At 36.4% G+C, this 26,682-nt stretch overlaps 1 protein-coding gene across 1 annotated transcript in view; it reads right to left on the reverse strand.

Moving 5' to 3' along the window:
- LOC145283551 (putative ATP-dependent RNA helicase DDX41) overlaps positions 1 to 26,682 on the reverse strand; it is an 87,831-nt gene that overhangs the window by 43,936 nt on the left and 17,213 nt on the right. Inside the window, exons 2-5 of the mRNA XM_080132434.1 lie at positions 17,003 to 17,092; positions 6,758 to 7,073; positions 6,430 to 6,504; positions 2,672 to 2,732 (exon numbers count right to left, since the gene is read on the reverse strand). Coding sequence (XP_079988560.1) covers positions 2,672 to 2,732; positions 6,430 to 6,504; positions 6,758 to 7,073; positions 17,003 to 17,092 — 542 coding nt within the window. The remainder of the gene's footprint in view (positions 1 to 2,671; positions 2,733 to 6,429; positions 6,505 to 6,757; positions 7,074 to 17,002; positions 17,093 to 26,682) is intronic.

Consider the following 26,682-nt stretch of genomic DNA (forward strand, 5'->3'; position numbering starts at 1 on the left):
GTCTATTTTGTACTCTGTCAAGGCATGATAGGCTGTTTTTGGCAGCTCCTGCCCAGATATGGCAACAGTATTCCATCCTTGGCCGTACTTGGCTTTTATAGAGATAGAGAATTGCATCAGTAGTGAGATATCTTCTGGAGCGGTAGAAGGATCCCACCATCTTTCCTGCGACCTTGGCAACAGACTTGATGTACGTATTCCACCTCAAATCAGGAGTAAAGGTCAAGCCCAGAAGCTTGTCAAAACACGGGGCCTCACCCAGATGAGAGCCATCCATCACAATTGATGCCAGCTGGGGATCAGAGCGTTGATGATGTAAGGATAGGAGTTTGGTTTTGGATGCATTAAAGGTAATGCATTAATATTATGTTATTTAGATGTATGACCATCGAAGATAATCTGGATTTTTTTCTTGTCTGGGAAGGATCTGATTATATTAATTATTCAACCAGTAACATGATATGATTTTTCAGTACTTCTGCAGTTTAAAGCCTATTTTTCCGTGAGTCTCACTCGGCAACGCCCGGCGAATGACAGAAACCACCGGATTATACCAAGTAAGCTAAAAGACACACTAGCAAACAGATGATAAAAATTGGGGGCGGGGGGGAGAAAGGAAAGAGGTTAAAAGGAAAAGAAAAGAAAGGGTAGAGTATACTTGCGCTTCTTCAAGCAACAAGTCTTGTGACAAGGAAGGAAAATAACGATACTTTTTTTACGACCTTCCCCAGCGTAGTATAAACACTCCCAACTTTCCCATGTTAAGAACGGCTTTCAGAATAAACACACACACCCAACCTTGAAAGCCGTTCTTAACATGAAGAGGTTGAGGATGTTTATTCCAAAAGCCATTCTTAACATAGGAAGATTGAGGGTGTTTATACTATGCTGGGGCAGGTCACAAAAAAAATACCAAAATAAATTTCAATACACAAACAAAATAAAAACATTATTTGTTCACTCATTCAAAGAAATAGAACTTATTACCCCCCCCCTCCAAAAAAAAAAAGAAAAAAAAAAAGAGAAACAAACAGAGTTGCCATTAAAAAAAATAAGAAAAGACAAAAATAGCAAAAAGTGAATAAAAAAGTACATCATTGACCCAACAGGTCATGGGTCATTTCATAAAAAGAAAACAAAAAAATAAACAAGAAAAAAAAGAAAGAGCAAACATAGAAAAAAAGAGAATTAAAAAAAAAAAATGCACATATAACAGGGAATTTATTTCTAGGGCAATTGCTCTTGACATATCTAAGGCCTTTGATAGAGTATGGCATGAAGGTTTACTTCACAAGATCTCTAGCTATGATATAGCTGGAAATGTCTTCTCAATTATTAAATCATTTCTTTCTGACAGATTTATAAGAGTAGTAGTTGATGGGCAAAAATCAGAAAGCTCACAGTATTAATGCTGGAGTCTCTCAGGGGTCCATCCTGGGCCCAACTCTTTTCCTGATCTACATTAATGATCTTCCAAATCACATACTTACATCATTTGTAGACATTTATGCTGATGACACTACCATCTATGGTAGCACATCTAAGTCAGTAAACAACCAAGTTCTCTCTGATTCTCTTTCCTCTGATCTTGAACACGTGGTACAATGGGGAAAGGAGTGGCTGGTTACTTTTAATGCATCTAAAACTAAGCTTCTCTCTTTACATCATCAACATTCTGATCCCCATCTGGCATCAGTTGAAATGAATGGCTCTCGTCTTGAGGAGGCCTCAAAATTTGACAAGCTTCTGGGCTTGACTTTTACTCCTGATCTCAAATGGAACAGGTACATCAAATCTGTTGCTAAGGCCGCTGGAAAAATGGTGGGATCTTTTTATCAATCCAGTTGATATCTAACTGCTGATGCAATTCTCTATCTATATAAAAACCAGGTACATCCAAAGATGGAATACTGTTGCCACATCTGGGCAGGAACTGCTAGAAAGGACTTGTCCTGCCTTGATCGAGTTCAAAATAGACTTTGCAGCCTCGTAGGAGATATCCTTTTCTCTTCCCTGCAACCTTTTTCTCACAGAAGAGATGTTGCGAGTTTGTCTCTACTGCATCATTATTTTTATGGAAAGTGTTCGACTGAGCTTCAGTCTATGATCCCCCCTCGCCAAACTTTCACAAGAAACACTCGTCTAGCTGAAAACACTATCAATAATTCCCCCTACTCGTTATCTGTGCCTAAACCTAAATGTAGATTCCATGAACAAAGCTTCTTTCTTAGAACTGCACGCCTATGGAATTGTCTTCCGTTTTCCTGCTTTCCAGCTGACTATAATATGGTTGTCTTCAAGTCTAACGTAAACAAGTTCCTAATGAGCCGTTCCACTTGTTAACAAATTTACCAAATTTTCATTACTAACGATTACTATATTGTCCAATTTCTACTGTACACTCTTTAACCTTTATCTTCGAGTGGCCTCTTGGCCTTGATAAGTGGTGATGCCTATGTAAAAAAAACAAAAAAACAACAACACTGACTCAACAGGTCATTTTTTATTTCATAAGATAAAAAAAAAGAGAAAGAGAATAAGAAAGAAAGAGTAAACATAGGAAAAAGAAAAAAATATGCGAACGTTGACTCAACAGGTCATGGGTTATTTCGTAAGATGAAAAAAAAAAAAAATAGTAAAATCTGAGAAAATTTAATCTCACTTTTCTTACCCTGTTTTTATTGGATCCTCATACTGAATGCCCCTCGCCAACTCTGCCACGCCCATTAAAGCTAAAAGTAAAAAAAGGAAAACAAAAGTTTCAGTTTTGACACAACAAAAAAAAGTTTTTTTTTATAAACTGGATTTATTTTCATATGTCTATTTATTTATTTCATGCTTGTGTGCATGGGATTTTGAATAACTACATTTCAGGTAAAAACACGATAACGTAATTATGTGTCATGCCAAAAGTAGTAAAAATTCCAAAATTATGAAAACCGAGCAAGTAGATCTGCTACAATTATTTTTACAAAAAAAAAAAAAAAAAAATTAGCGGTCCGGCATTTTCTATTTTAGAATAGCAGATTACCATTATTGTCAAAGTCCTTTAGCTGCAGTTGCCTCCCCTAGATTTTAAGTTTTCAACATTAACAAATGCAATAAACTATGCAATTTGATAAATTTTATTCTTACTTGGTATTTATTTTTCTATTCCATCATTATTGATAACATTTGGAATTTTTGCTCATTTTAACATGACACATAGCTAAGTAATCGTGTTTTTATCTAAAATTCACTTATTTGAAATCTCATACTGCACAATACCTATTTTTATTTCTTACCGGTAGTCAAACGATTCAAATTATTATGTGTTGTTTGGTCAGACAATTTTGCTTTATATATATTCGTAGTATCTGTTTCAGGATAGATTCATAATATCAAAACAGATTGGGAACTCAGCGAAAAGAGAATGATTTCACCATCTTTTTTGCTACATATCACTCCAGATATGATGTAACTTCATGAACACGCCAGCTTAAATTCTACTAAATAGAAAAGAAGCTTGCCTGTTGTTCTTGGCCTTCGGGCTGGGTACTAGCAGTAGCGAGTATGGTCATATGGATCACATGTCTGAAGCTAGTCCGCGAAGGGATATCTGTTCCAAATTGGGATCTGATTGTCTACTTTAAACATCTGCTTAAAGTAAAGATCAGATGCGATTGGAAGAGGTTTCCTCGAGTGGCCTTTGACAAGAGGTGAGTGCATGACGCTAGCTTGTACATCCGACGAGGCGCCAAGTTTGAATAAGCATGGCACACGCGGTACTGGGTCCTACGGAGCCCATCCCGCTAGGTTAGACAAATAAAAAGTTAAGAGATTCTTGACTGGTGGTACAAATGAGATCCTGTCCTCCGATTGTTTTTTGGCACTAGAGAACCTTCCGAGAATACCCTACCACTACCACCCCCCTCATCTTTTTGTTTTATCACCCCCTGGTCAACCCCTACTCGAAGGTCGCCGCTTACCCCCCCCCCATCTTCCCCCCTTTTTTGTTTTAGACAATTATTTATTTTTCCTCCCTACACCCGATAAGAATTCTTCCCAATCCCCACTAGGGATCTTCCCGTTTGTTTTCGGTGCCCCGGAAAACAGTAGGTGATCTAACTTTCTAGATTAGCTCAGGGAGGGACCTTACTAACAATGCACTAAACAATTTTAGTTTTTGCATATTTTTCTAGACTCCCCACTCCCCAACACAAACTGTTTTTCTTCCAAATTCAAGAACTTTTTATTTTCCAACAATGAATTGAACTTTTTTCACACGCACACACACATTTTAATAATAAAAAAAATTTTTTTACAGACACACACACACACACAGTAATTGTAAATATATTCTGTTTTGCAAAAACGCTGGGGTTTTCATTAGTTAGTTTAGAGTCCACAGAGTGAATGAGGTATTGTGGTAAATGTTGCCAGTCAAGAATAAAGTCACCAAAGACTCCATTTTCACTTTAGTAACAAAGACCCTGCAACACTTCCCCACCAAGATCTTATAGGGCCTTGTGCCTAAATTTATTTTGTAATTTTGAATTTTGCTTTTAATTTATCTTAATTTTACATTGATTTATTTTGATTGCAATTTTCATTTTCACGAAATAAATTAAATATCGGGATCAAAGTGTAGTATCTGTTCCGGCAGATACTGCAACCAAAGACCATATGCGGGGGCAACCCCACATATAAAACCTTGGTCAATGTAGGGGAAACCCTTCATACCAATTGTCACTATCAAGCTCCCCTACTCCCCGGGGAGTTGGTCCCCATTTCCCCTTCACTCCTCACATTAAAAATCGGCCTTCTGCCTAATTTGCTCGGTGGGGGAGCAAATAAATACCCTGTTGTTCTTGGCTTTCGGACCGGGATCAAAGTGTAGTATCTGTTCAGCAGATGCTGCACTTAAGATAATTTGTACCAGTCAATGGAGGGGAAACCCTCTATACTGGGACAATTATTATTTTTGGTAACCAGAGTGCCCCCTTTTTACCTACTTTTAGGGGAGCTGGTTTTTACAACACATTAAAAATGGCCTTGTGCCTAATTTGCTTTGGTGGGGAAGCAAATAAATACATTAAATTCTACTTTGAATTTCTAGTGAAATTTTTTGCTTGCTACTTCATCTACCTTTATATAGAAATTTTTGTTTTTATCAAACTCATGTCAAATATTGCTATTGCATCTCTTTAAAACTAGATAGGCCATTGGAAAAATGGTAGGATCCTTCTATCGATCCAGTAGATATCTAACTGCTGATGCAATTCTCTATCGATATAAGATCCAGGTACATCCAAGGATGTAGTATTGTTGCCACATTTGGGCAAGAGCTGCTAGAAAGGACTTATCCTGCCTTGATAGAGTTCAAAATAGACTTCGTAACCTCGTAGGGGATGTCCTTTTCTCTTCCCTGCAACCTCTTTCTCACAGAAGAGACGTTGCGAGCTTGTCTCTGCTTTATCGTTATTTTCATAACAAGTGCTCGGCTGAGCTCCAATCTGTGGTCCCCCCCTCGCCAAACTTTCACAAGAAATACCCGTCTAGCAGAAATCACTATCACTAATTCCCCCCACTCTTTATCTGTGCCTAAACCTAAACGTAGATTCCATGAGCAAAGCTTCTTTCTTAGAACTGCACGCCTATGGAATTGCCTTCCGTTTTCCTGCTTTCCAGCTGACTACAATGTGGTTGTCTTCAAGTCTAACGTAAACAAGTTTGTGATGAGCCATTCCATATAAGTTAACAAATTTACCGAATTTCTATTACTAACGATTATTATATTGTCCAATTTCTACTGTACACACGGTAACCCTTATCCTCGAGTGGCCTCTTGGCCTTGACAAGTGGTGATGCCTATGTAAAAAATATATATATATATAAATCAAGAAAGTAAAACATGATCAGTTAGAAACTACGATAATTATTTATCCCTTGGAATTGTGATCATGTTAAAAACAAAAAAATTTGATGTCTAATATAATTGGAAACACAAACTTGAGAGCAAAGTAAGTCTAATAAATCTTACAGTTCCTGTGAAGAGAAAGGCATTATGATGTTAAACATATCTTACAAGATTGTGGGTTTGGGTTAGTCATTTTGTTTTATGGCATATCAACCCTTTTTGGGTTATATAATGCCAAATTCAATAATTTTTGAAAAGAGTATAATGTTTCAAGTTCTTTATGTCTTCAAATATTTATTCATGGTGTTTGGTTTGGCTGTTTTGTAGAGGAAAATTCTTGTTTTGTCTTTGACTTTTCAGAATATGATTGTGTTATGCAAAGAGAAAAGACAAAAACAATAACAGCAATGTTTAGTGCACTTTAGGTCTGGAAGCCAGTATCTTCAGACATCCTGATCAAATAGCACCAGTGAAGGTCGGGGACAAATGTTAGGACTTGTGGGCTAAAAAAGATAAACAAAAAAATTTACCTTTTTTCTCAGCAACACTTTCTAGAATCTTTTCTTCTTCTTTCAACATTTTTTCTCGAGCCGTTTCTTTTCGAGCTGAAAATAAAATAAAGCAGACGGATAAAAAAATTAGGAAAACATTTTTTTGTAAAATTACAGAAAAAATTGGGGAATTTTTAACAAGTCCCAACAAAAGAAAAATCGGGTGAAAAAAATAAATGGAGAGAGAGAGAAAGAAAAAAGGAAGAAGAGAGAAAAAGCAAAAGAGAAAACAGAAAGATTAAAAAAGGTCTTCATACACCAATGTTTTTTTTTGTTGTTTTTTTTCAAATATTTAACTAATTCTTACCCTCAGCTTTTTTCTTCAATTCACTGTGCTGATCAAGAAGACTGACATTGGATTTTGGACCAGAATTAACCTCTTCCTCCTCCTCATCTTCCTCCGGTTCTTTCCGCCAAAGATTTTGCTCATCATCCTGCGGGTCATTTTGCTGCTGCAATAACAATCGGGCCACATTGCTAGCACTGTTGATGGTTGTGCCACTGAGACTAGTTCCACTAAGGCTGGTACCACCAATGCTTGTGCTTGCTGTGCTGAGAACCAAGCCAGTCTTGGAGGGCGGCTTTGGTGCAACAACACCCAATCGCTTGTGCAACACCTGCATCTAAAAATAAAAAAAAGTAATATGTTGGGAAATGAACACATACCTAAAGAAATGGCAAAAACACTAGAGGATGACCTCCAATCTGTAGTGAAATGGGGACAAAAATGGATGGTCACATTTAATGCTGCCAAGACAAAACTGGTTTCCTTCAATAATTACAAGAAACCTTCTCTGCCACCAATAGAAATGGCCAGTGACTCCCTGTCTGAGAGTACATCTTTCAAACTGCTTGGCCTAACGTTCACAGGAAACATGAGCTGGAACAATTATATTGAAAACATTGCCAGGGCCGCTGCGAAAAAGGTAGGCTCTCTCTACCGTGCTAGAAAACTACTGACACCTGAAAGTATCCTGTACCTCTATAAGGCCACCATTCGCCCATGTATGGAGTATTGTTGTCACATTTGGGCTGGTGCATCTGCTACTAGTCTCTCGCTCCTAGACAAGGTTAAAAAAAGAGTCACCAATCTGATAGGCGCTGAACTGGCATCTAAGCTTCAGCCTCTGTCCCATCGACGAAACGTTGCATCCCTCTGCTTGTTCTACAAGTATTTTAATGGTGAATGCTCTGACGAACTGCAGACACTTGCGCCCCCACGACGTAGACACCCTCGACAAACCCGACAGGCAGCTAAATCCCACCCCCACACAGTAGAGATCCCTAGATGTAAAAGATCTTTCTACTCCAGTAGTTTCTTCCCCAGAACCGCTAGACTCTGGAATTCCATTCCAGGTTCCTGCTTCCCTAACTGTACTGACATGCAGAAGTTCAAGTTGCTGCCCAAATCCCTACATAGTGCCCCAGTAGTTGCTGCCCCTGATAGTAGCCCCCTACACCAAAGTGGCAATGTGCCTTGTTTGGGGTGAAAATGTAAAAAAAAAAAAAAAACTTATGCCAGTAAGTAGAGATTATATTAACTAGTATGAATTTCAGCGAGGCTTACATTAAGTACATGTCATGATAACCTGGCAGTAAATGGAAATAAACCTAGCTGCAATTGGTGGGATTTAAGTGATGATGGTTGTGGTGGTGGTGGGGGTGGGGGTCAAAGGTTGAATTCCTAGGCAAAACATGCAAGAAATGCAGGTGCCAAATGATATAACAAAAATATCACATGTTCAGAAAAGAGAACAGAATCGAAGTTGGAAGCGAGACAGGTAATATGCGACTGACAATGTAGAAAGAGAATCTAGGTAAATGTTGCTTCGAGACTCTGCCCGTGTGTTTCCATCTTAAGACTAAGTCAGGAAAACAAAAACAAAGTAATTAGAATTAGATATTGGTCTCTTCTCCCATGAACAACCTCTCTTTAAATAAAACCTTTCGAATACAGCAAGTCTCCATTGTGTTTCCATGCAAGAGCAGATTTGTTCATTTAGCTAAACAGAGGAGGTGAGAAATTAACAATTACAAGGTGATCACGGCCTATACATGTAAAAGCAACGATCGGAGAATGAAGACCAGCAACTACGGACGTATGTAAAAAAGACTGTTTTATTGATTTGTTTTTGTGATCACTCACAAGCGAAAACGCACACATGCACAAGTGCACACTTATGTAAACTGTTTGTGTAATGTTTAAGATATTACAAAAGTAACAACTTCAAAATTGAAATCAATGACATATTATCCGGTTTGAAAATTACTATTTCTTGTTTATGATATGATTTCCTGACATGTAATCATAATTATAACTTGACTTATAATGGAATTTTCCATTATTCTAACCTTATGAGGAAAAATACTGTTGTGAACATGCCCATAACTAATAATCGTTGAAGTTATTTTCTCAGCTAATCTAGCAACTAATTTGGAAGAAGCAAAAAAATATTAAACAAAAAACAAAAAAAACTACTTGATCAATTTACATGATTTTTGGTATATGCTATTTTTGTTCCATCAGATACGTGCAACATACAAATTTATAATTAATTATTTAAAGAGAATTCTAGACCAGAACCAAAAATTAGTTGTCATCTGCTTCTTGATTTCATATGAAAACAAAGTTGTATTAACATTACTATTACTTCGAGTTTAGATGAATTACTTCCCTTTGATCTTGCACAATCCACATGTGCATTGTCAGCCTCATGATTGTGCTAACAAACTAAAGAAAGGTCAAGCACAATTATTAAATAGATTAAGAAAACCACCATGAAATTTCCATGGGTTTTGTTAATGTAAACATGCATTAGATAGTTGCATGTTTAGTGTGATGTTTATAGTGCATATGAAAAATAGACTTGCTGCAAGTGATAGACGTCTGGCTAAGAGAAAAGAGACCACACAAGAAAATGGGAAATATCTCTGATTTGGAATTGGACCGTACAGACTTCCAAATTTAATGACAGTCCAGATATGGAATCCTTGGACAGTAGATTTTTGTGTCCATAGATAAGGTTCAACATTATCTGAAGTAGTCGTCAAATGGGTATGGACTGAGAAGAGAGATGAATGTAGTCAGTTCCAATGACAAGCTGAGAATAACCAAGAAAAAGACTGTACATATAGGATTTCAGATCGAAAGCGTATCACAGGATTGTCTAAATAAATATACATATTCTAAAATATTTATTCATGGTGTTTTGTTTTATGGCATATCAACCCTTTTAAAGTTAAAGTATGAGCACAATTTTTAGACCTCCTGTATATTTCAGAAGATGGGCAGAGGAGGTGAGAGCTGGCCCTCTGGGCATGACACAGTCAGTTTTGTTTTCTGAGGTTTAACAGTCAGTTGGGTCTGTGTGCTTCTCCAAACAACTTGGACTTGTGTTTTGATTTGGTCTGGCAAATATATCTCAGTTGCAACTATTTTGTTAAAAAATGAGCATCATCGTAATCTCAAAAAATAAATATCTGTTACGCGTTTTAAACTGGAGTTGTGCAATATTTAGGGAAATAATTCTTGGGATTTAATCTGAAGGTAGGTGTCTTCTTGCCTTTATCTGGAGGGAGAGGTCTTCTTGCCTTTATCTGGAGGGAGAGGTCTTCTTGCCTTTATCTGGAGGGAGAGGTCTTCTTGCCTTTATCTGGAGGGAGAGGTCTTCTTGCCTTTATCTGGAGGGAGAGGTCTTCTTGCCTTTATCTGGAGGGAGAGGTCTTCTTGCATTTATCTGGAGGGAGAAGTCCTCTTGCCTTTATCTGGAGGGAGAGGTCTTCTTGCCTTTATCTGGAGGGAGAGGTCTTCTTGCCTTTATCTGGAGGGAGAGGTCTTCTTGTCTTTATCTGGAGGGAGAGGTCTTCTTGCCTTTATCTGGAGGGAGAGGTCTTCTTGCCTTTATCTGGAGGGAGAGGTCTTCTTGCCTTTATCTGGAGGGAGAGGTCTTCTTGCCTTTATCTGGAGGGAGAGGTCTTCTTGCCTTTATCTGGAGGGAGAGGTCTTCTTGCCTTTATCTGGAGGGAGAGGTCTTCTTGCCTTTATCTGGAGGAAGAGGTCTTCTTGCCTTTATCTGCAGGGAGAGGTCTTCTTGCCTTTATCTGCAGGGAGAAGTCTTCTTGCTTTTATCTGCAGGGAGAAGTCTTCTTGCCTTTATCTGCAGGGAGAAGTCTTCTTGCCTTTATCTGCAGGGAGAAGTCTTCTTGCCTTTATCTGCAGGGAGAAGTCTTCTTGCATTTATCTGCAGGGAGAAGTCTTCTTTCCTTTATCTTCAGGGAGAAGTCTTCTTGCCTTTATCTGCAGGGAGAAGTCTTCTTGCTTTTATCTGCAGGGAGAAGTCTTCTTGCTTTTATCTGCAGGGAGAAGTCTTCTTGCCTTTATATTCAGGGAGAAGTCTTCTTGCCTTTATCTGCAGGGAGAAGTCTTCTTGCTTTTATCTTCAGGGAGAAGTCTTCTTGCCTTTATCTGCAGGGAGAAGTCTTCTTGCCTTTATCTTCAGGGAGAAGTCTTCTTGCATTTATCTTCAGGGAGAAGTCTTCTTGCCTTTATCTTCAGGGAGAAGTCTTCTTGCATTTATCTGCAGGGAGAAGTCTTCTTGCTTTTATCTGCAGGGAGAAGTCTTCTTGCCTTTATCTTCAGGGAGAAGTCTTCTTGCCTTTATCTGCAGGGAGAAGTCTTCTTGCATTTATCTGCAGGGAGAAGTCTTCTTGCCTTTATCAGCAGGGAGAAGTCTTCTTGCATTTATCTGCAGGGAGAAGTCTTCTTGCATTTATCTGCAGGGAGAAGTCTTCTTGCCTTTATCTGCAGGAAGAAGTCTTCTTGCCTTTATCTGCAGGGAGAAGTCTTCTTGCCTTTATCTGCAGGGAGAAGTCTTCTTGCATTTATCTTCAGGGAGAAGTCTTCTTGCCTTTATCTGCAGGGAGAAGTCTTCTTGCCTTTATCTGCAGGGAGAAGTCTTCTTGCCTTTATCTGCAGGGAGAAGTCTTCTTGCCTTTATCTGCAGGGAGAAGTCTTCTTGCATTTATCTGCAGGGAGAAGTCTTCTTGCATTTATCTGCAGGGAGAAGTCTTCTTGCCTTTATCTGCAGGGGGAAGTCTTCTTGCATTTATCTGCAGGGAGAAGTCTTCATGCTTTTATCTGCAGAGAGAAGTCTTCTTGCTTTTATCTGCAGGGAGAAGTCTTCTTGCCTTTATCTTCAGGGAGAAGTCTTCTTGCATTTATCTGCAGGGAGAAGTTTTCTTGCCTTTATCTTCAGGGAGAAGTCTTCTTGCCTTTATCTGCAGGGAGAAGTCTTCTTGCTTTTATCTGCAGGGAGAAGTCTTCTTGCCTTTATCTGCAGGGAGAAGTCTTCTTGCTTTTATCTGCAGGGAGAAGTCTTCTTGCCTTTATCTTCAGGGAGAAGTCTTCTTGCATTTATCTGCAGGGAGAAGTCTTCTTGCCTTTATCTTCAGGGAGAAGTCTTCTTGCCTTTATCTGCAGGGAGAAGTCTTCTTGCCTTTATCTTCAGGGAGAAGTCTTCTTGCCTTTATCTGCAGGGAGAAGTCTTCTTGCATTTATCTGCAGGGAGAAGTCTTCTTGCTTTTGTATGGAGGAAGAAGACTTCTTGCTTTTATCTGGAGGTAGAAGTCTTCTTGCTTTTATCTGGAGGTAGAAGTCTTCTTGCTTTTATCTGGAGGGAGAAGTCTTCATGCTTTTATCTGCAGAGAGAAGTCTTCTTGCTTTTGTATGGAGGAAGAAGACTTCTTACTTTTATCTTCAGGGAGAAGTCTTCTTGCATTTATCTGCAGGGAGAAGTCTTCTTGCCTTTATCTTCAGGGAGAAGTCTTCTTGCATTTATCTGCAGGGAGAAGTCTTCTTGCCTTTATCTGCAGGGAGAAGTCTTCTTGCATTTATCTGCAGGGAGAAGTCTTCTTGCCTTTATCTGCAGGGAGAAGTCTTCTTGCCTTTATCTGCAGGGAGAAGTCTTCTTGCCTTTATCTTCAGGGAGAAGTATTCTTGCATTTATCTGCAGGGAGAAGTCTTCTTGCCTTTATCTGCAGGAAGAAGTCTTCTTGCCTTTATCTGCAGGGAGAAGTCTTCTTGCCTTTATCTGCAGGGAGAAGTCTTCTTGCATTTATCTTCAGGGAGAAGTCTTCTTGCCTTTATCTGCAGGGAGAAGTCTTCTTGCCTTTATCTGCAGGGAGAAGTCTTCTTGCCTTTATCTGCAGGGAGAAGTCTTCTTGCCTTTATTTGCAGGGAGAAGTCTTCTTGCATTTATCTGCAGGGAGAAGTCTTCTTGCATTTATCTGCAGGGAGAAGTCTTCTTGCCTTTATCTGCAGGGGGAAGTCTTCTTGCATTTATCTGCAGGGAGAAGTCTTCATGCTTTTATCTGCAGAGAGAAGTCTTCTTGCTTTTATCTGCAGGGAGAAGTCTTCTTGCCTTTATCTTCAGGGAGAAGTCTTCTTGCATTTATCTGCAGGGAGAAGTTTTCTTGCCTTTATCTTCAGGGAGAAGTCTTCTTGCCTTTATCTGCAGGGAGAAGTCTTCTTGCTTTTATCTGCAGGGAGAAGTCTTCTTGCCTTTATCTGCAGGGAGAAGTCTTCTTGCTTTTATCTGCAGGGAGAAGTCTTCTTGCCTTTATCTTCAGGGAGAAGTCTTCTTGCATTTATCTGCAGGGAGAAGTCTTCTTGCCTTTATCTTCAGGGAGAAGTCTTCTTGCCTTTATCTGCAGGGAGAAGTCTTCTTGCCTTTATCTTCAGGGAGAAGTCTTCTTGCATTTATCTGCAGGGAGAAGTCTTCTTGCCTTTATCTGCAGGGAGAAGTCTTCTTGCATTTATCTGCAGGGAGAAGTCTTCTTGCTTTTGTATGGAGGAAGAAGACTTCTTGCTTTTATCTGGAGGTAGAAGTCTTCTTGCTTTTATCTGGAGGTAGAAGTCTTCTTGCTTTTATCTGGAGGGAGAAGTCTTCATGCTTTTATCTGCAGAGAGAAGTCTTCTTGCTTTTGTATGGAGGAAGAAGACTTCTTACTTTTATCTTCAGGGAGAAGTCTTCTTGCATTTATCTGCAGGGAGAAGTCTTCTTGCCTTTATCTTCAGGGAGAAGTCTTCTTGCATTTATCTGCAGGGAGAAGTCTTCTTGCCTTTATCTGCAGGGAGAAGTCTTCTTGCATTTATCTGCAGGGAGAAGTCTTCTTGCCTTTATCTGCAGGGAGAAGTCTTCTTGCCTTTATCTGCAGGGAGAAGTCTTCTTGCCTTTATCTTCAGGGAGAAGTATTCTTGCATTTATCTGCAGGGAGAAGTCTTCTTGCTTTTATCTGCAGAGGGAAGTCTTCTTGCCTTTATCTGCAGGGAGAAGTCTTCTTGCCTTTATCTGCAGGGAGAAGTCTTCTTGCCTTTATCTTCAGGGAGAAGTCTTCTTGCCTTTATCTTCAGGGAGAAGTCTTCTTGCCTTTATCTGCAGGGAGAAGTCTTCTTGCCTTTATCTGCAGGGAGAAGTCTTCTTGCCTTTATCTTCAGGGAGAAGTCTTCTTGCATTTATCTGCAGGGAGAAGTCTTCTTGCTTTTATCTGCAGGGAGAAGTCTTCTTGCATTTATCTGCAGGGAGAAGTCTTCTTGCTTTTATCTGCAGGGAGAAGTCTTCTTGCCTTTATCTTCAGGGAGAAGTCTTCTTGCATTTATCTGCAGGGAGAAGTCTTCTTGCCTTTATCTGCAGGGAGAAGTCTTCTTGCTTTTATCTGCAGGGAGAAGTCTTCTTGCATTTATCTGTAGGGAGAAGTCTTCTTGCTTTTGTATGGAGGAAGAAGACTTCTTGCTTTTATCCGGAGGTAGAAGTCTTCTTGCTTTTATCTGGAGGTAGAAGTCTTCTTGCTTTTATCTGGAGGGAGAAGTCTTCATGCTTTTATCTGCAGAGAGAAGTCTTCTTGCTTTTGTATGGAGGAAGAAGTCTTCTTGCCTTTATCTGCAGGGAGAAGTCTTCTTGCCTTTATCTGCAGGGAGAAGTCTTCTTGCCTTTATCTGCAGGGAGAAGTCTTCTTGCCTTTATCTGCAGGGAGAAGTCTTCTTGCCTTTATCTTCAGGGAGAAGTCTTCTTGCCTTTATCTGCAGGGAGAAGTCTTCTTGCATTTATCTGCAGGGAGAAGTCTTCTTGCATTTATCTTCAGGGAGAAGTCTTCTTGCCTTTATCTGCAGGGAGAAGTCTTCTTGCATTTATCTGCAGAGAGAAGTCTTCTTGCATTTATCTGCAGGGAGAAGTCTTCTTGCCTTTATCTGCAGGGAGAAGTCTTCTTGCTTTTATCTGCAGGGAGAAGTCTTCTTGCCTTTATCTTCAGGGAGAAGTCTTCTTGCCTTTATCTGCAGGAAGAAGACTTCTTGCTTTTATCTTCAGGGAGAAGTCTTCTTGCCTTTATCTTCAGGGAGAAGTCTTCTTGCCTTTATCTGCAGGGAGAAGTCTTCTTGCTTTTATCTTCAGGGAGAAGTCTTCTTGCATTTATCTTCAGGGAGAAGTCTTCTTGCATTTATCTGCAGGGAGAAGTTTTCTTGCCTTTATCTGCAGGGAGAAGTCTTCTTGCCTTTATCTGCAGGGAGAAGTCTTCTTGCCTTTATCTGCAGGGAGAAGTCTTCTTGCCTTTATCTGCAGGGAGAAGTCTTCTTGCATTTATCTGCAGGGAGACGTCTTCTTGCCTTTATCTGCAGGGAGAAGTCTTCTTTCTTTTATCTGCAGGGAGAAGTCTTCTTGCCTTTATCTTCAGGGAGAAGTCTTCTTGCCTTTATCTTCAGGGAGAAGTCTTCTTGCCTTTATCTTCAGGGAGAAGTCTACTTGCATTTATCTGCAGGGAGAAGTCTTTTTGCCTTTATCTGCAGGGAGAAGTCTTCTTGCTTTTATCTGCAGGGAGAAGTCTTCATGCTTTTATCTGCAGAGAGAAGTCTTCTTGCTTTTGTATGGAGGAAGAAGACTTCTTGCTTTTATCTGGAGGTAGAAGTCTTCTTGCTTTTATCTGGAGGTAGAAGTCTTCTTGCTTTTATCTGGAGGTAGAAGTCTTCTTGCTTTTATCTGCAGGGAGAAGTCTTCTTGCCTTTATCTTCAGGGAGAAGTCTTCTTGCATTTATCTGCAGGGAGAAGTCTTCTTGCCTTTATCTGCAGGGAGAAGTCTTCTTGCATTTATCTGCAGGGAGAAGTCTTCTTGCATTTATCTGCAGGGAGAAGTCTTCTTACCTTTATCTTCAGGGAGAAGTCTTCTTGCCTTTATCTGCAGGGAGAAGTCTTCTTGCTTTTATCTGCAGGGAGAAGTCTTCTTGCTTTTATCTGCAGGGAGAAGTCTTCTTGCATTTATCTGCAGGGAGAAGTCTTCATGCTTTTATCTGCAGAGAGAAGTCTTCTTGCTTTTGTATGGAGGAAGAAGACTTCTTGCTTTTATCTGGAGGTAGAAGTCTTCTTACTTTTATCTGGAGGTAGAAGTCTTCTTGCTTTTATCTGGAGGGAGAAGTCTTGACATGGAGACGAAATTGAAAATGGGCAACAATTTTGAACTAGCACAACAAATGGACACTCACAGCCTATTTAGTGAATACACACAGTACATGTCCACATTAGATAAAATGATTCATAAATAAAAATCCTGGCAATAAGGTAATATAGTTAACAGTCAAGAATTAATATAGAACAACTGATCAAACACATGAAAATCTAATTTAACTTCTTGAATACTTTTAATTTTCTGAAAATGTTTTAAAGTTTTTTTGTTTTTTTTATTTCAGTACAGGATTGTGTCTATATTAGCTGATTTATCGACTACTAATACAGCATGGCTTCCATTAAATGTGACCTTTAGTTTCTATGCCTTACAAATAAGAACTGAGAAATTGAAAATTAAAGACATAATTGTCATCAAACACATAAAAATTTCATTTTTCGACCAATCTGTATATTTTTAACTTTTTAAAACTGTCTAAAAGATTTTCTTTATTTCCAAATAAGTTTCAGATTTTTGCCTAATGTAATCTGTACTTAAATAATCAATTATTAACTATTCTTCACTTTCAACTAAGAATTTCCAAGGATAAATGTGATAGACTTCTGTCAAATCTTGCTACTACAAAATCTGAATCAGCTCAGTCTCTGAAAAACAGGATATACCCATGACACAAAGAAAATATCGTACACAAAAAAAAAAATCATGCAAATTGATCAAGTAGTTTTCTTTTTAAATAAAAAAAAAATATTATGTTTTGCAATGCCATTTTGAAAACAGTCTTAAAAACAAGGTAGATAACCCAACATAATTCAAACTTGCAAGATTTCTATTCTAATGCATAAAAATTCCTATTAATTGCTTAAAAATTACTTTATTTATAAAAATAAAATTTACTTGATTATATTATGTGATTTTTTGAAATATAATATTTTCTTTCCGTCAAAAGTACATACATTATACAGATTTTTCTTTATTTTTGTCTTTAAATATAGAGGGAATTCTGGAAAAGTACTTGTGTGTGAAACTAAAGATGATGAACATCATCATGTGTAAGAACATTTAAGAAAGTAATAACATGTATAGATGTATTAAAAGGAATTACCTCATTTTTTCTTCTTTCGCTGACAGACACGTAAGGGACATAATCCTCATTATCACTGTCACTCTCATCCTCTTCCTGAACTCTTTTTCTCTGAATAAAGAAAAAAAAGAAATCACATTTTTAGGAGAATTTTAATACAAATAAAAAACTTTTCTTTTTTTTTTTACATAATTTTTGCTGATTTTTCAAAAGAACTAACAAAATAAAAAAAGGGATAAAAAAAAAAAAAATTACACCAAATAAATGTTACCAAAGGCAAGATAAGTTATTCTTCTCTCTACCTGGATAATTTTCTTTTTGTGTTTTAACTTATTTTGTAGTCTTTTTTAGTTAAAGATAGAGGTTGTGTAAAACCTGTCAAATTATAATGAAAAACTAAATGGTGGTCGAATTTGAGCTATAATTGAGCCTCGATAATTGCCCCCAAAATCAAAAATACTGGTGCAGATTCCTGAGTTCAACACACCTGAAGACGGTCAGAAGTTACATCAACCGAAAAGTTGTGAAAATAACACTCAAGATGAGAACAGTAGTCTGAAGAATCTAAATAACACGAATAATTAATCTTCATCTCAAAATTCAGAAACATGAAATGAATTATATTTTTATAACTTTAATAATTTAACGATCAAACGATACAGTAATAATTAAATTTAAAAATCCTGTTTGGAAAGAAAAAAAGCAAACAATTAAAATTAATATACTCCTTGGCAACATCGAATGGATACAGCTGGCCGACCACCACCTTTCTTGGTAGTCCAACGAGCTAGCTTACTCTTTGAAAAAAGTTTATAGTTAATCGCCTGAGAGACCCATACCGGAGAATGCTGATGGGCTGCCCAGGCATTTTTACAGACTAGAGTGCTCTTCCGTTAGGGTGCTGTTTTTTTAAATCCCAACTTTCACCTCATTGTGTCACATCTCACTGCCATAGGAAGAAGATGATCAGCAACAATAACATTAAACACAGAATGAATGCATAAAATTTACAAAAAAAAAAAATTATTTTTAGTTTTAAAAAAAAATGTTCTTCAAATTTTAATTTCTATGATACTAACCTGGGTGCCAGGCGTTGCCCGGGTGTTTGGAGGTGTGTGTTAAGCAAAAAAAATAAAATAATAAAATTTTTTTAAAGTATGCAGAACCCATACCGCAAAGGAGGAAAAAAAAAAATGTGAAAAAAAACATGAAAAAAAAAAAAAAACATTACGTCTTTGCTGTTGCACACATCACCAAACCAAAAGTGACATAGGTTTAAATTAAGGCTAGTTAATGGAAAAGTGTGGATGACTTTTGAAGATATCGGCAAAAACAGCGACCCTCCCCGTAAAAAAGAGTCCAGTTAAGGGTGAAGGAATTAATGTTTTTTGCCAATTTTTTTATATTTGTCGTCCGAAGTTTCAAAACGATACAGATCTTGTGAAAATCTGTTGCCTCTGTTGAAACTTTTAGGCAGACATACATACATACATCTAAACAGACAGGTGATATTTTCTTCTAGTGTATGGTACTCAGTTGATATCCAAAAATTCCTCACATAAAATAAATAAAAATATTTTTAAAATATATAAGTAGATAAAAAAATTAAAACTTTCTCCTGTAACACTAGAATTTCAATGGATCTCTTAGTAACCTGTTGATCAAAATACAAGTTACCTTCTGTCCATTTTTTTAATGGAAATTGTTTCACACAAAGCATGAAGCCGCTTGATGTAAGGAGCTAACAAGAATGAAATATGAGTATTTCAAAGACATGAGATGCCTATTGGCATTAGTCATTAAAAAAAAAAAACACAAAAAAAAACTAAAACTTTAGGTAGGAAGAAAAGTCAGTCAGAAAAGAGATATCCACAGACTGCACCTCTTGAAAATTGAAAAAAAGCTACTGGAATAGGAAGCTGTATTATAATGAAGTATCAAAACAACAAATTCACAGAGACCACTAGACCAATGAGTCAAACGAGCTGGAACAAAGGAAGCAGGGAATGGATCGGGTAATTCTGAAGAACACATGTCATAATAATATTTATAAAAAAGATAGACCAGCAACATCACGTCTGTGAGAAAGAGGCCAATCAAATTACAGGTACAAGGTGCTTTCAATAAGTTTCCAAACTTTTTTCGTATGGGAACTTTTATTGATAATACACACACATGAAACTCTAGTCCCCTTCGAAATAATCTTCTCCATGGGGCCTTTCAGAAGTTGTTGGAATGGTACAAGAAGCGCATTACAGACAGAGGAGATTACTTCGAAGAGGACTAGAGTTTCATGTGTGTACTATCCATAAAAGTGCCTATATGAAAAAAAAATCTGGAGACTTATTTAAGGCACCTAATATATATATATATATATATATATATATATATATATATATATATATATATATATATGGTAAAAATGGTAATTAGTAAAACCTGAAGAGAGTGCTCAATACTATTGCAGAGCAAATATGCATTTTATTTTTTATTACCGTTTTATCTCTTCAGTTACATATGTTTCGGTTGCCGGACAATATATACGATCCAGCAGCATCGTCAGACCTTACAGAAATGGCTATTATTATTTGGAAGAACGGTTTTAAAAGAAATACGAGAGAGAGGAAAAAAAAAAAAAAAGAGGAAAAAAGAAAGAGGGGAAGAGAAAATAAGGGAAGGGCCGGAGATCGCTCGACAATAATTAAGTTTTGAAATATAAAATACATTAGATTGTAGTGGGGGGGGGTTAGTAAATTCAGCTAGGCGTGGGTGAAGGTGTAGTGATATGGAGAGGGGGAGAGGAGGGAGATAAAAGGGAGGGGTAAGGGGAGGAGGGGGGAGGAATTTCAATTTTGGGTTTTAAGATTTGGCTGTATTTAGTAAAATTGTTTAGCTATATACTGGAGTATATAATTGATGGGAGGGAGAGAGAAAGGTTTAGTGAACGTGTCATATGCGTTTGGCAAGGGTTTCATATTTAGAACGCTCGCAGTGGCAACGGCAATTTCAGAAGTACATCCGACACTGAATTGTTTTAGGCAGTTAAGAGTGAATATATATGCCAATATACGCACACATACATACTCATATAAACAAGTACATGCATATATATATATATACACACATATATATACAGAAATGCACACGTATACATAAAAGTATATCAACATACATACACACAACCACATACGCATATACAAATATATACAGAAAGTATGTGGAAACATACATGCCAATAAATGCACACACATGCACACACGCGTATACATATATATACGTATATACACATCTATATATATAAAAATGTAATTCTTGGTTCGTTCGTTATTAGTAGTCTAAATAACCACTAGATGAATGGCTTCCATATTTTAATATAATATGTTTACTGTGCCCATGCATGTTTTTATATATCTCTTTTTAATTATAACATTATACTTAATTTTTCTTTAATAAACAGGTGGTTTTCTTTGTACCGATGGCTATTTTTTTTATTTGGGGACATATCACTGTCTGCCGTCACGTGACATCACTAAAAGGAACTTTTGGTCTCTCATCACTACAGGCCATGGTGGTCTCGCTTAATGTAAACAGAATGTGTTTATTTTTGTATAAATAAAGAATCGTAATTTGTAACAATAATAAAAAAAAAAAAATTTTTACAGGAACATTACGAAAATAGTCCCTAAAGTCCGTATTAATGGATTCGATATAACTCGAAACAAAATGAATTTCTCGCATTACCGATGCTATTTTTAGCACCAACAACGTGTTTTCTTTTTTTATTTAATTCAATATCTTAGGACTTTACTAATTATCTTTGAAATAGACCCAGAAAACTAATGTTTATTTTTTAAAGGATTTTTACAATGAATTTATTTAACTTCAAAATTTAGCTGAATTAGTAAGCTACCATGAAAACATTTTTCATAACTTTTTTTTTTTCACATGTACAAATATTTTTTTCCTTTGGGAAATTAAGTTTAGTCCTTAATCTTTCAAATACAATCAAAAAGTTGTTGCAAACCTTCAAAAAAATTTGTTTATTTTTGCCCGTATCTAAATTAGCAGCAAATCGACCATTGTGGATCATCTTTTTACTATTCAGGAAATTAAAGATTCAATTAGATTCCTATTTCAGTCACCTAAATTATTTAGTGTTTATGAATTTATATCCAAACCTAAATATTATTTTTACTTAAATAAAAATAACATTAATACACTAAGTTAGGTAAAATTTGCATAGAATGCTCTGCTTTATGGTTGTTGTAAAAATAGAATGGAGATTTAAATTTCGTTCCCTTTTAAATTCGGTACATTATTACATTACGTCCAACTCATCGTTCACATTCGACATGTCAACTTTTATAGGTTTTCGGGTATGCTGACAAGGTTAGGGGTGTCTATTCCGAAAGCCGTTCTTAACATGGGTAGATTGGAGTGTTTATTCGTTAAATTCGGTACATTATTACATTACGTCCAACTCATCGTTCACATTCGACATGTCAACTTTTATAGGTTTTCGGGTATGCTGACAAGGTTAGGGGTGTCTATTCCGAAAGCCGTTCTTAACATGGGTAGATTGGAGTGTTTATTCGTTGTAAACGTACCCAGGTACGGGCAAAATGTATAAACATTTTGACCCCTCACTTTGCTTAAAAAATCACCAGAAATCAGAAAATTAACCAATTTTAATGAAATTTTCAGTATTTATCAAATAATGATCGCAGAATATAATGAACTAATTATTTTTATTTAAATCTTAGTGGAAATTTATTATTTTGTTTAAACAAAATAATACCTTTACTAAAGTTATGGTAGTAAATAAAAAACGCAAGAATTTATTTTTGCTTTTTTTTATATAAATAAAGCATCGTAATTTGTAACAATAAAAATAAAATGAAATAATTTTTATAGGAACATTATAAAAAAAGCCCCTAAATCTGTATTAATGGATTCGATATAACTCGAAGAAAAATGAATTTCTCGAACTACCGATATTACCATTAAATTAAGCATTGCTTATTCAATATTTTCACACAAAAAAATTATAATCACAAAAAGTATTTCTACTTTTTTTTTTTAAATTACGGATTTCGCATAATTTTTATAAGCAAGATTTTAATAATTTTCTTGCTCGCAAGAATGTGAAACTTTCGGCGTAGCATATTTTTTATATAATATTGAACAATAATTTTAAAAAAACTTAATTTAAAAACAGGAACATAGAAGAATAATTAAATTAAAAAATGCAAAAATTAATACAAATGTTCAGAAAAGAACTGTACGGATGTGCGACTGGGAAAAAACAAAGAACTTCCTCCCTTTTAATTACATGACGTCATTTTCACAGTCTTTCGACTGCCTAAAATTTTGGACCTTAATAATTTTCGTGTTTACAAAATTTTAGTTTGTTGCATTTGGCAAACGTAAGAATCACTCGGTTTCGGCCTTTGCAGATTAAGTTCTTCCCATATGTCGATGTCGATTTGTAAGACTTTCAAATTATTCTTTGTAGAGTCCCTGAACCTCTTCCTAGGTTTTTGTTATGGGCGCTTGCCATTTTCCAGCTCCCCGTAAAAAATTTGTTTTGGCAGCCTAAAATCTTTCATTCGAACCAGGTGGCCCACCCAACGCATGTGAGATCTGATTACAAGGGTCTCAACACTAGAGCAACATGCTCTCATAAGGACTTCAGTATCGGGTACTTGTGCTTGCCACTTGATGTTTAAGATACGTCTCAAGCATTTTTGGTAAAATCGTTCAAGCCATTTAATGTGCCTTTGATGCAATGTCCATGTCTACGATGAATACAGCAGTGTGGTTAGCACACAGGTATTGTAAACACAGATCTTAGTCCTGTCTGTGATGCCACAATCAGACCACACTCTTCTCCAACGTTCCAAAAGCTACAGATGCCTTCTGAATTCGCCTGTGGATTTCAGTGTCGAGACAGCCATCCCTCAACAAAGAACTACCAAGGTGCACGAATGAATCAACTACTCCCAGTCAAGCACCACAGACCATGATATTTAGCTCCACGTACGACTGGCCCGGTGCAGGAATGAACATCACCTTTGTTTTAGACAGACTAATCCTCAGACCAAAGGCAGTGCAGGAGTCAGCAAAGCTATCCGTTATATGCTGCACATCAATCTCAGTGTGTGACAAAAAAACAGCATCGTCTGCATATAGTAACTCCTTAACCAAGGCATGATGCAGCTTGAAAATTTACATGTTTTTTTTTTGTTTGTTTTTTGCATGACATGGTCTGTAGGTTCAAACCCCCACACATAAATTTCTTAATGTTTTTTTTTTGTTAACCAGAAAGAAGTTTATCTCTTCTCTATCAATTTATCTATCTATATACTTATATATAAAAGGCACTTTGTGTGTGTATATGTGTGTGAGTTCGTTCTCTGTAAGCTCCAAAACAGCTGGGCCGATTTTTTTTTTTAATTTCACACGCATATACCTTATGTGCCTAGGAGATAGATAGATAGGGTTTTGTATTGGATTACCTCTGATAAGTATCAATAATCTATAAAGAAGAAACGGTCCAATTTTGCTCAAAGTTAACACTTTTATGCAGTCTACCAACATAACTGCATTCGAGAAGTTTTATCACCACACAAGCAGAATGGTTTGACCAAAAACAAAAATCAACAATAAGTTTTTTGATAAGACAGAGGCGCGTTCAAAATGAACGCTTCTGTTTAGAGTATAATTGGATCATTGTATGATTTTTGTATTTTAAACTTAATTCAAGTCATTATATAAAATTAAAAATAATTTCATAAAATCAACAGTAGGTTCTCTACATTGCAATGTAGACTAAAATGAATTGTGGACTAAATCACTGCAGGGAGGCATGTGAAGCTTCCTCCCAGTGCATAGCAGTGAGTTCTTGACTAGAGCAGGCAATCAATTGATTTGATTAACGAATGGCTGATTTCACCGATTTCGATGATAATAAAAGTACTAGAAGTGTGGAGGAACATTTGTTAAGCCTCTTTAAATCGCGAGCAACGTCAGGTAACCCTGCTAGTATACACACACACACACACACTTGTGTTTCTATTTACTTTGTTTCTTTTTTACAAAGATTTTCTACTTTCACATGACGTAAATTTGTTGTGTTGTTAAAAAAAATTCAGATCACTTATCTAAACATTGTTGCATTTTTTTTTCAGGCTTAAGAGATAATATTTAACAAAAAAAATCAAATTTTTTTGTTAATATCTTTTTAAGTATGAACCTACAATATTTTCCGCTAACGGACCCAGGAGATTGCAGAGTCGAATTTGCTTGAATAGTGATGCATCATCATCATCATCAATTAGTCATATATATTTAGTAAAACTGACATTAGCTTATTATTTTCTCATAACCCGATTACTTTTGGGTTTGAAACAATTTTCATTGGTTGAAAATACTTTGAGTTAACACTTTCCTATGAAAACTTACTTGCTTTAGAAAGAGTCAAATTCAAATGAAGCAGAGAAAGAAAAAGAGAAGCAATTAGAGCCATTTTCTTTTTAGTGTTAGTTTGAATCACATCTCAGTCTTACAACAGTTCATTGTATACCTTGTTAATAACCACAGTTGTTTATAGAGCCATGGCAGCCCTTACCTCTTCTTCATAGACGCAGATTGCTACTTTGGAGGAGATCTAATCAATTCAATTAGGTAAGAAACACTCTTATTTACATAACCAGGTTTATTTAAAGTAGAGAAAAAAAGCATTGGCATAAAAAAAGTCAATATAGTTTTTGGTTATTGCTGGCTTAAGAATGCTGTTGGTTTGGCTGTTTTGTTTTACAGCATATCAACCCTTTTCAAATTATTTAATGTCGAATCCAATATTGGTTTGGTTGGGTTTTTTTTTTTTATGGCATATCGACCCTTTTCAGGTTATTTAATGTCGAATCCAATATTGGTTTGGTTGGGGTTTTTTTTTATGGCATATCGACCCTTTTCAGGTTATTTAATGTCGAATCCAATATTGGTTTGGTTTGGGTTTTTTTTTAAGGCATATCGACCCTTTTCAGGATATTTAATGTTGAATCCAATATTGGTTTGGTTGGGTTTTTTTAAGGCATATCGACCCTTTTCAGGATATTTAATGTTGAATCCAATATTGGTTTGGTTGGGTTTTTTTTATGGCATATCAACCCTTTTCAGGTTATTTAATGCCAAATCCAGTGATTTTGAAGAAAAAGTTTTTAATAGAATATATGTTTTTTTTCTTCAAGTCAGTTTCTATTTAACCCATAGTTGGGACCCTAACAGGTACTATCACTCCGGGTCAGAGTGGACCTGGGAGCAATGGCAATTAAGGGGTGGCTCCACACTTCCCCAAGCCCGCAAGCTGGGGCCTCATCATCGGATATAGTTTAAGGTCATATCGAAGACCACGAATCCAGTAATGTTGAGAAAAGCTTTTATATTTCAATATTTATTATTCTTCATCAACGAATTCCTTACTAAAAAGAGCACTCCAAAAGCAATGTCTCCTATTTTTTATTCGGTTCAAATAGATCAGAAAAGAATTGTGAATTGCACTGCTATGATTACTGAACATATGCATTTATGACCTGAAAGTTTCATCTCTCTGTTGCAGATATTGACGGTGTATGACTACGAAAGCAACCTCTGTCATGGACATGCATCAAAAGCAGAGATATATTATTGAATTTCTGGTAAAACTGCACAGAGAATGATGGCGACTATGTAAAAAAATAAATTCAGGAGTATAAAAGGTTGCTTGTCTTAATGGTACCACTGCTGTCTTCGTAGCTCTTTTTGAGTTAAAAAAATAGGCTTTACTTTTGAAATGACTCTCATATCTAACTCATGACTTTCTGACTTATTATCAATATACACTTGACTTACAGAAAAAATTATCTCCCTACACTCTTACACCACAAAATTAGTTTATCAGAAAACCAGGGCTCCGTCTCCATCTCATTCTTGTATTTGAAGAAAATATTAAGTCTTACTTAGAAAAAACATTTCATAAGACATTATCTTCTGTTATTTTGCTTTCGGTAAACAATTTCTGGTCAAGAGTATCTTCCAAGTGAGAGGTCCAACCATCAGTGTCAGCCACAAGGCCAACAAAAAAAGTAAGAAAAACAAGTTTTAGGAATTCTTTTCTTTAATTCTAGTAATATTTTACTAGATAATTTTTTATTTCAATTCTTTGTATCATATTTCTTAACATTACTTTTTGGAAGCCTCATAACTCTCACGTCTTTTAGTCCTCACATTCCATTAGCAAGGTTTCTGACAAAAGGGGAAGAATTGATGTTTTCTGGGTTGAAATTTATCCCTCAAATACTCATCATTGACTAGTTTTTGACCTTGAAGTAGTATTTTTTTAGCTCCTTAGATCAAGTGGCTTCATGCTTGGTCTGGAGCAATTTCCATAAAAAAATATCATACAATCAAACATTGATTCACAACAATTACCCAGTTCCAATTTATTAAAAAATTCTGCTAGAATTCTCTTGAAAATAAAAAATTGAGCACAGTATTAATTTATTATAGTGATTGAATGTAACTTTGTTTATAGGATAACTTTAAAAATCTTAGTCTATCTTTCTCTCATATATATATATATATATATATATATATATATATATATATATATATATATATATATATATATATTAGATTACCCACGACCCATTGGGTCAGTA

Source organism: Euprymna scolopes, chromosome 8, assembly GCF_053919585.1.
Source record: "Euprymna scolopes isolate OS-2025 chromosome 8, ASM5391958v1, whole genome shotgun sequence".
NCBI classification, from domain to species: Eukaryota; Metazoa; Mollusca; class Cephalopoda; order Sepiida; family Sepiolidae; genus Euprymna; species Euprymna scolopes.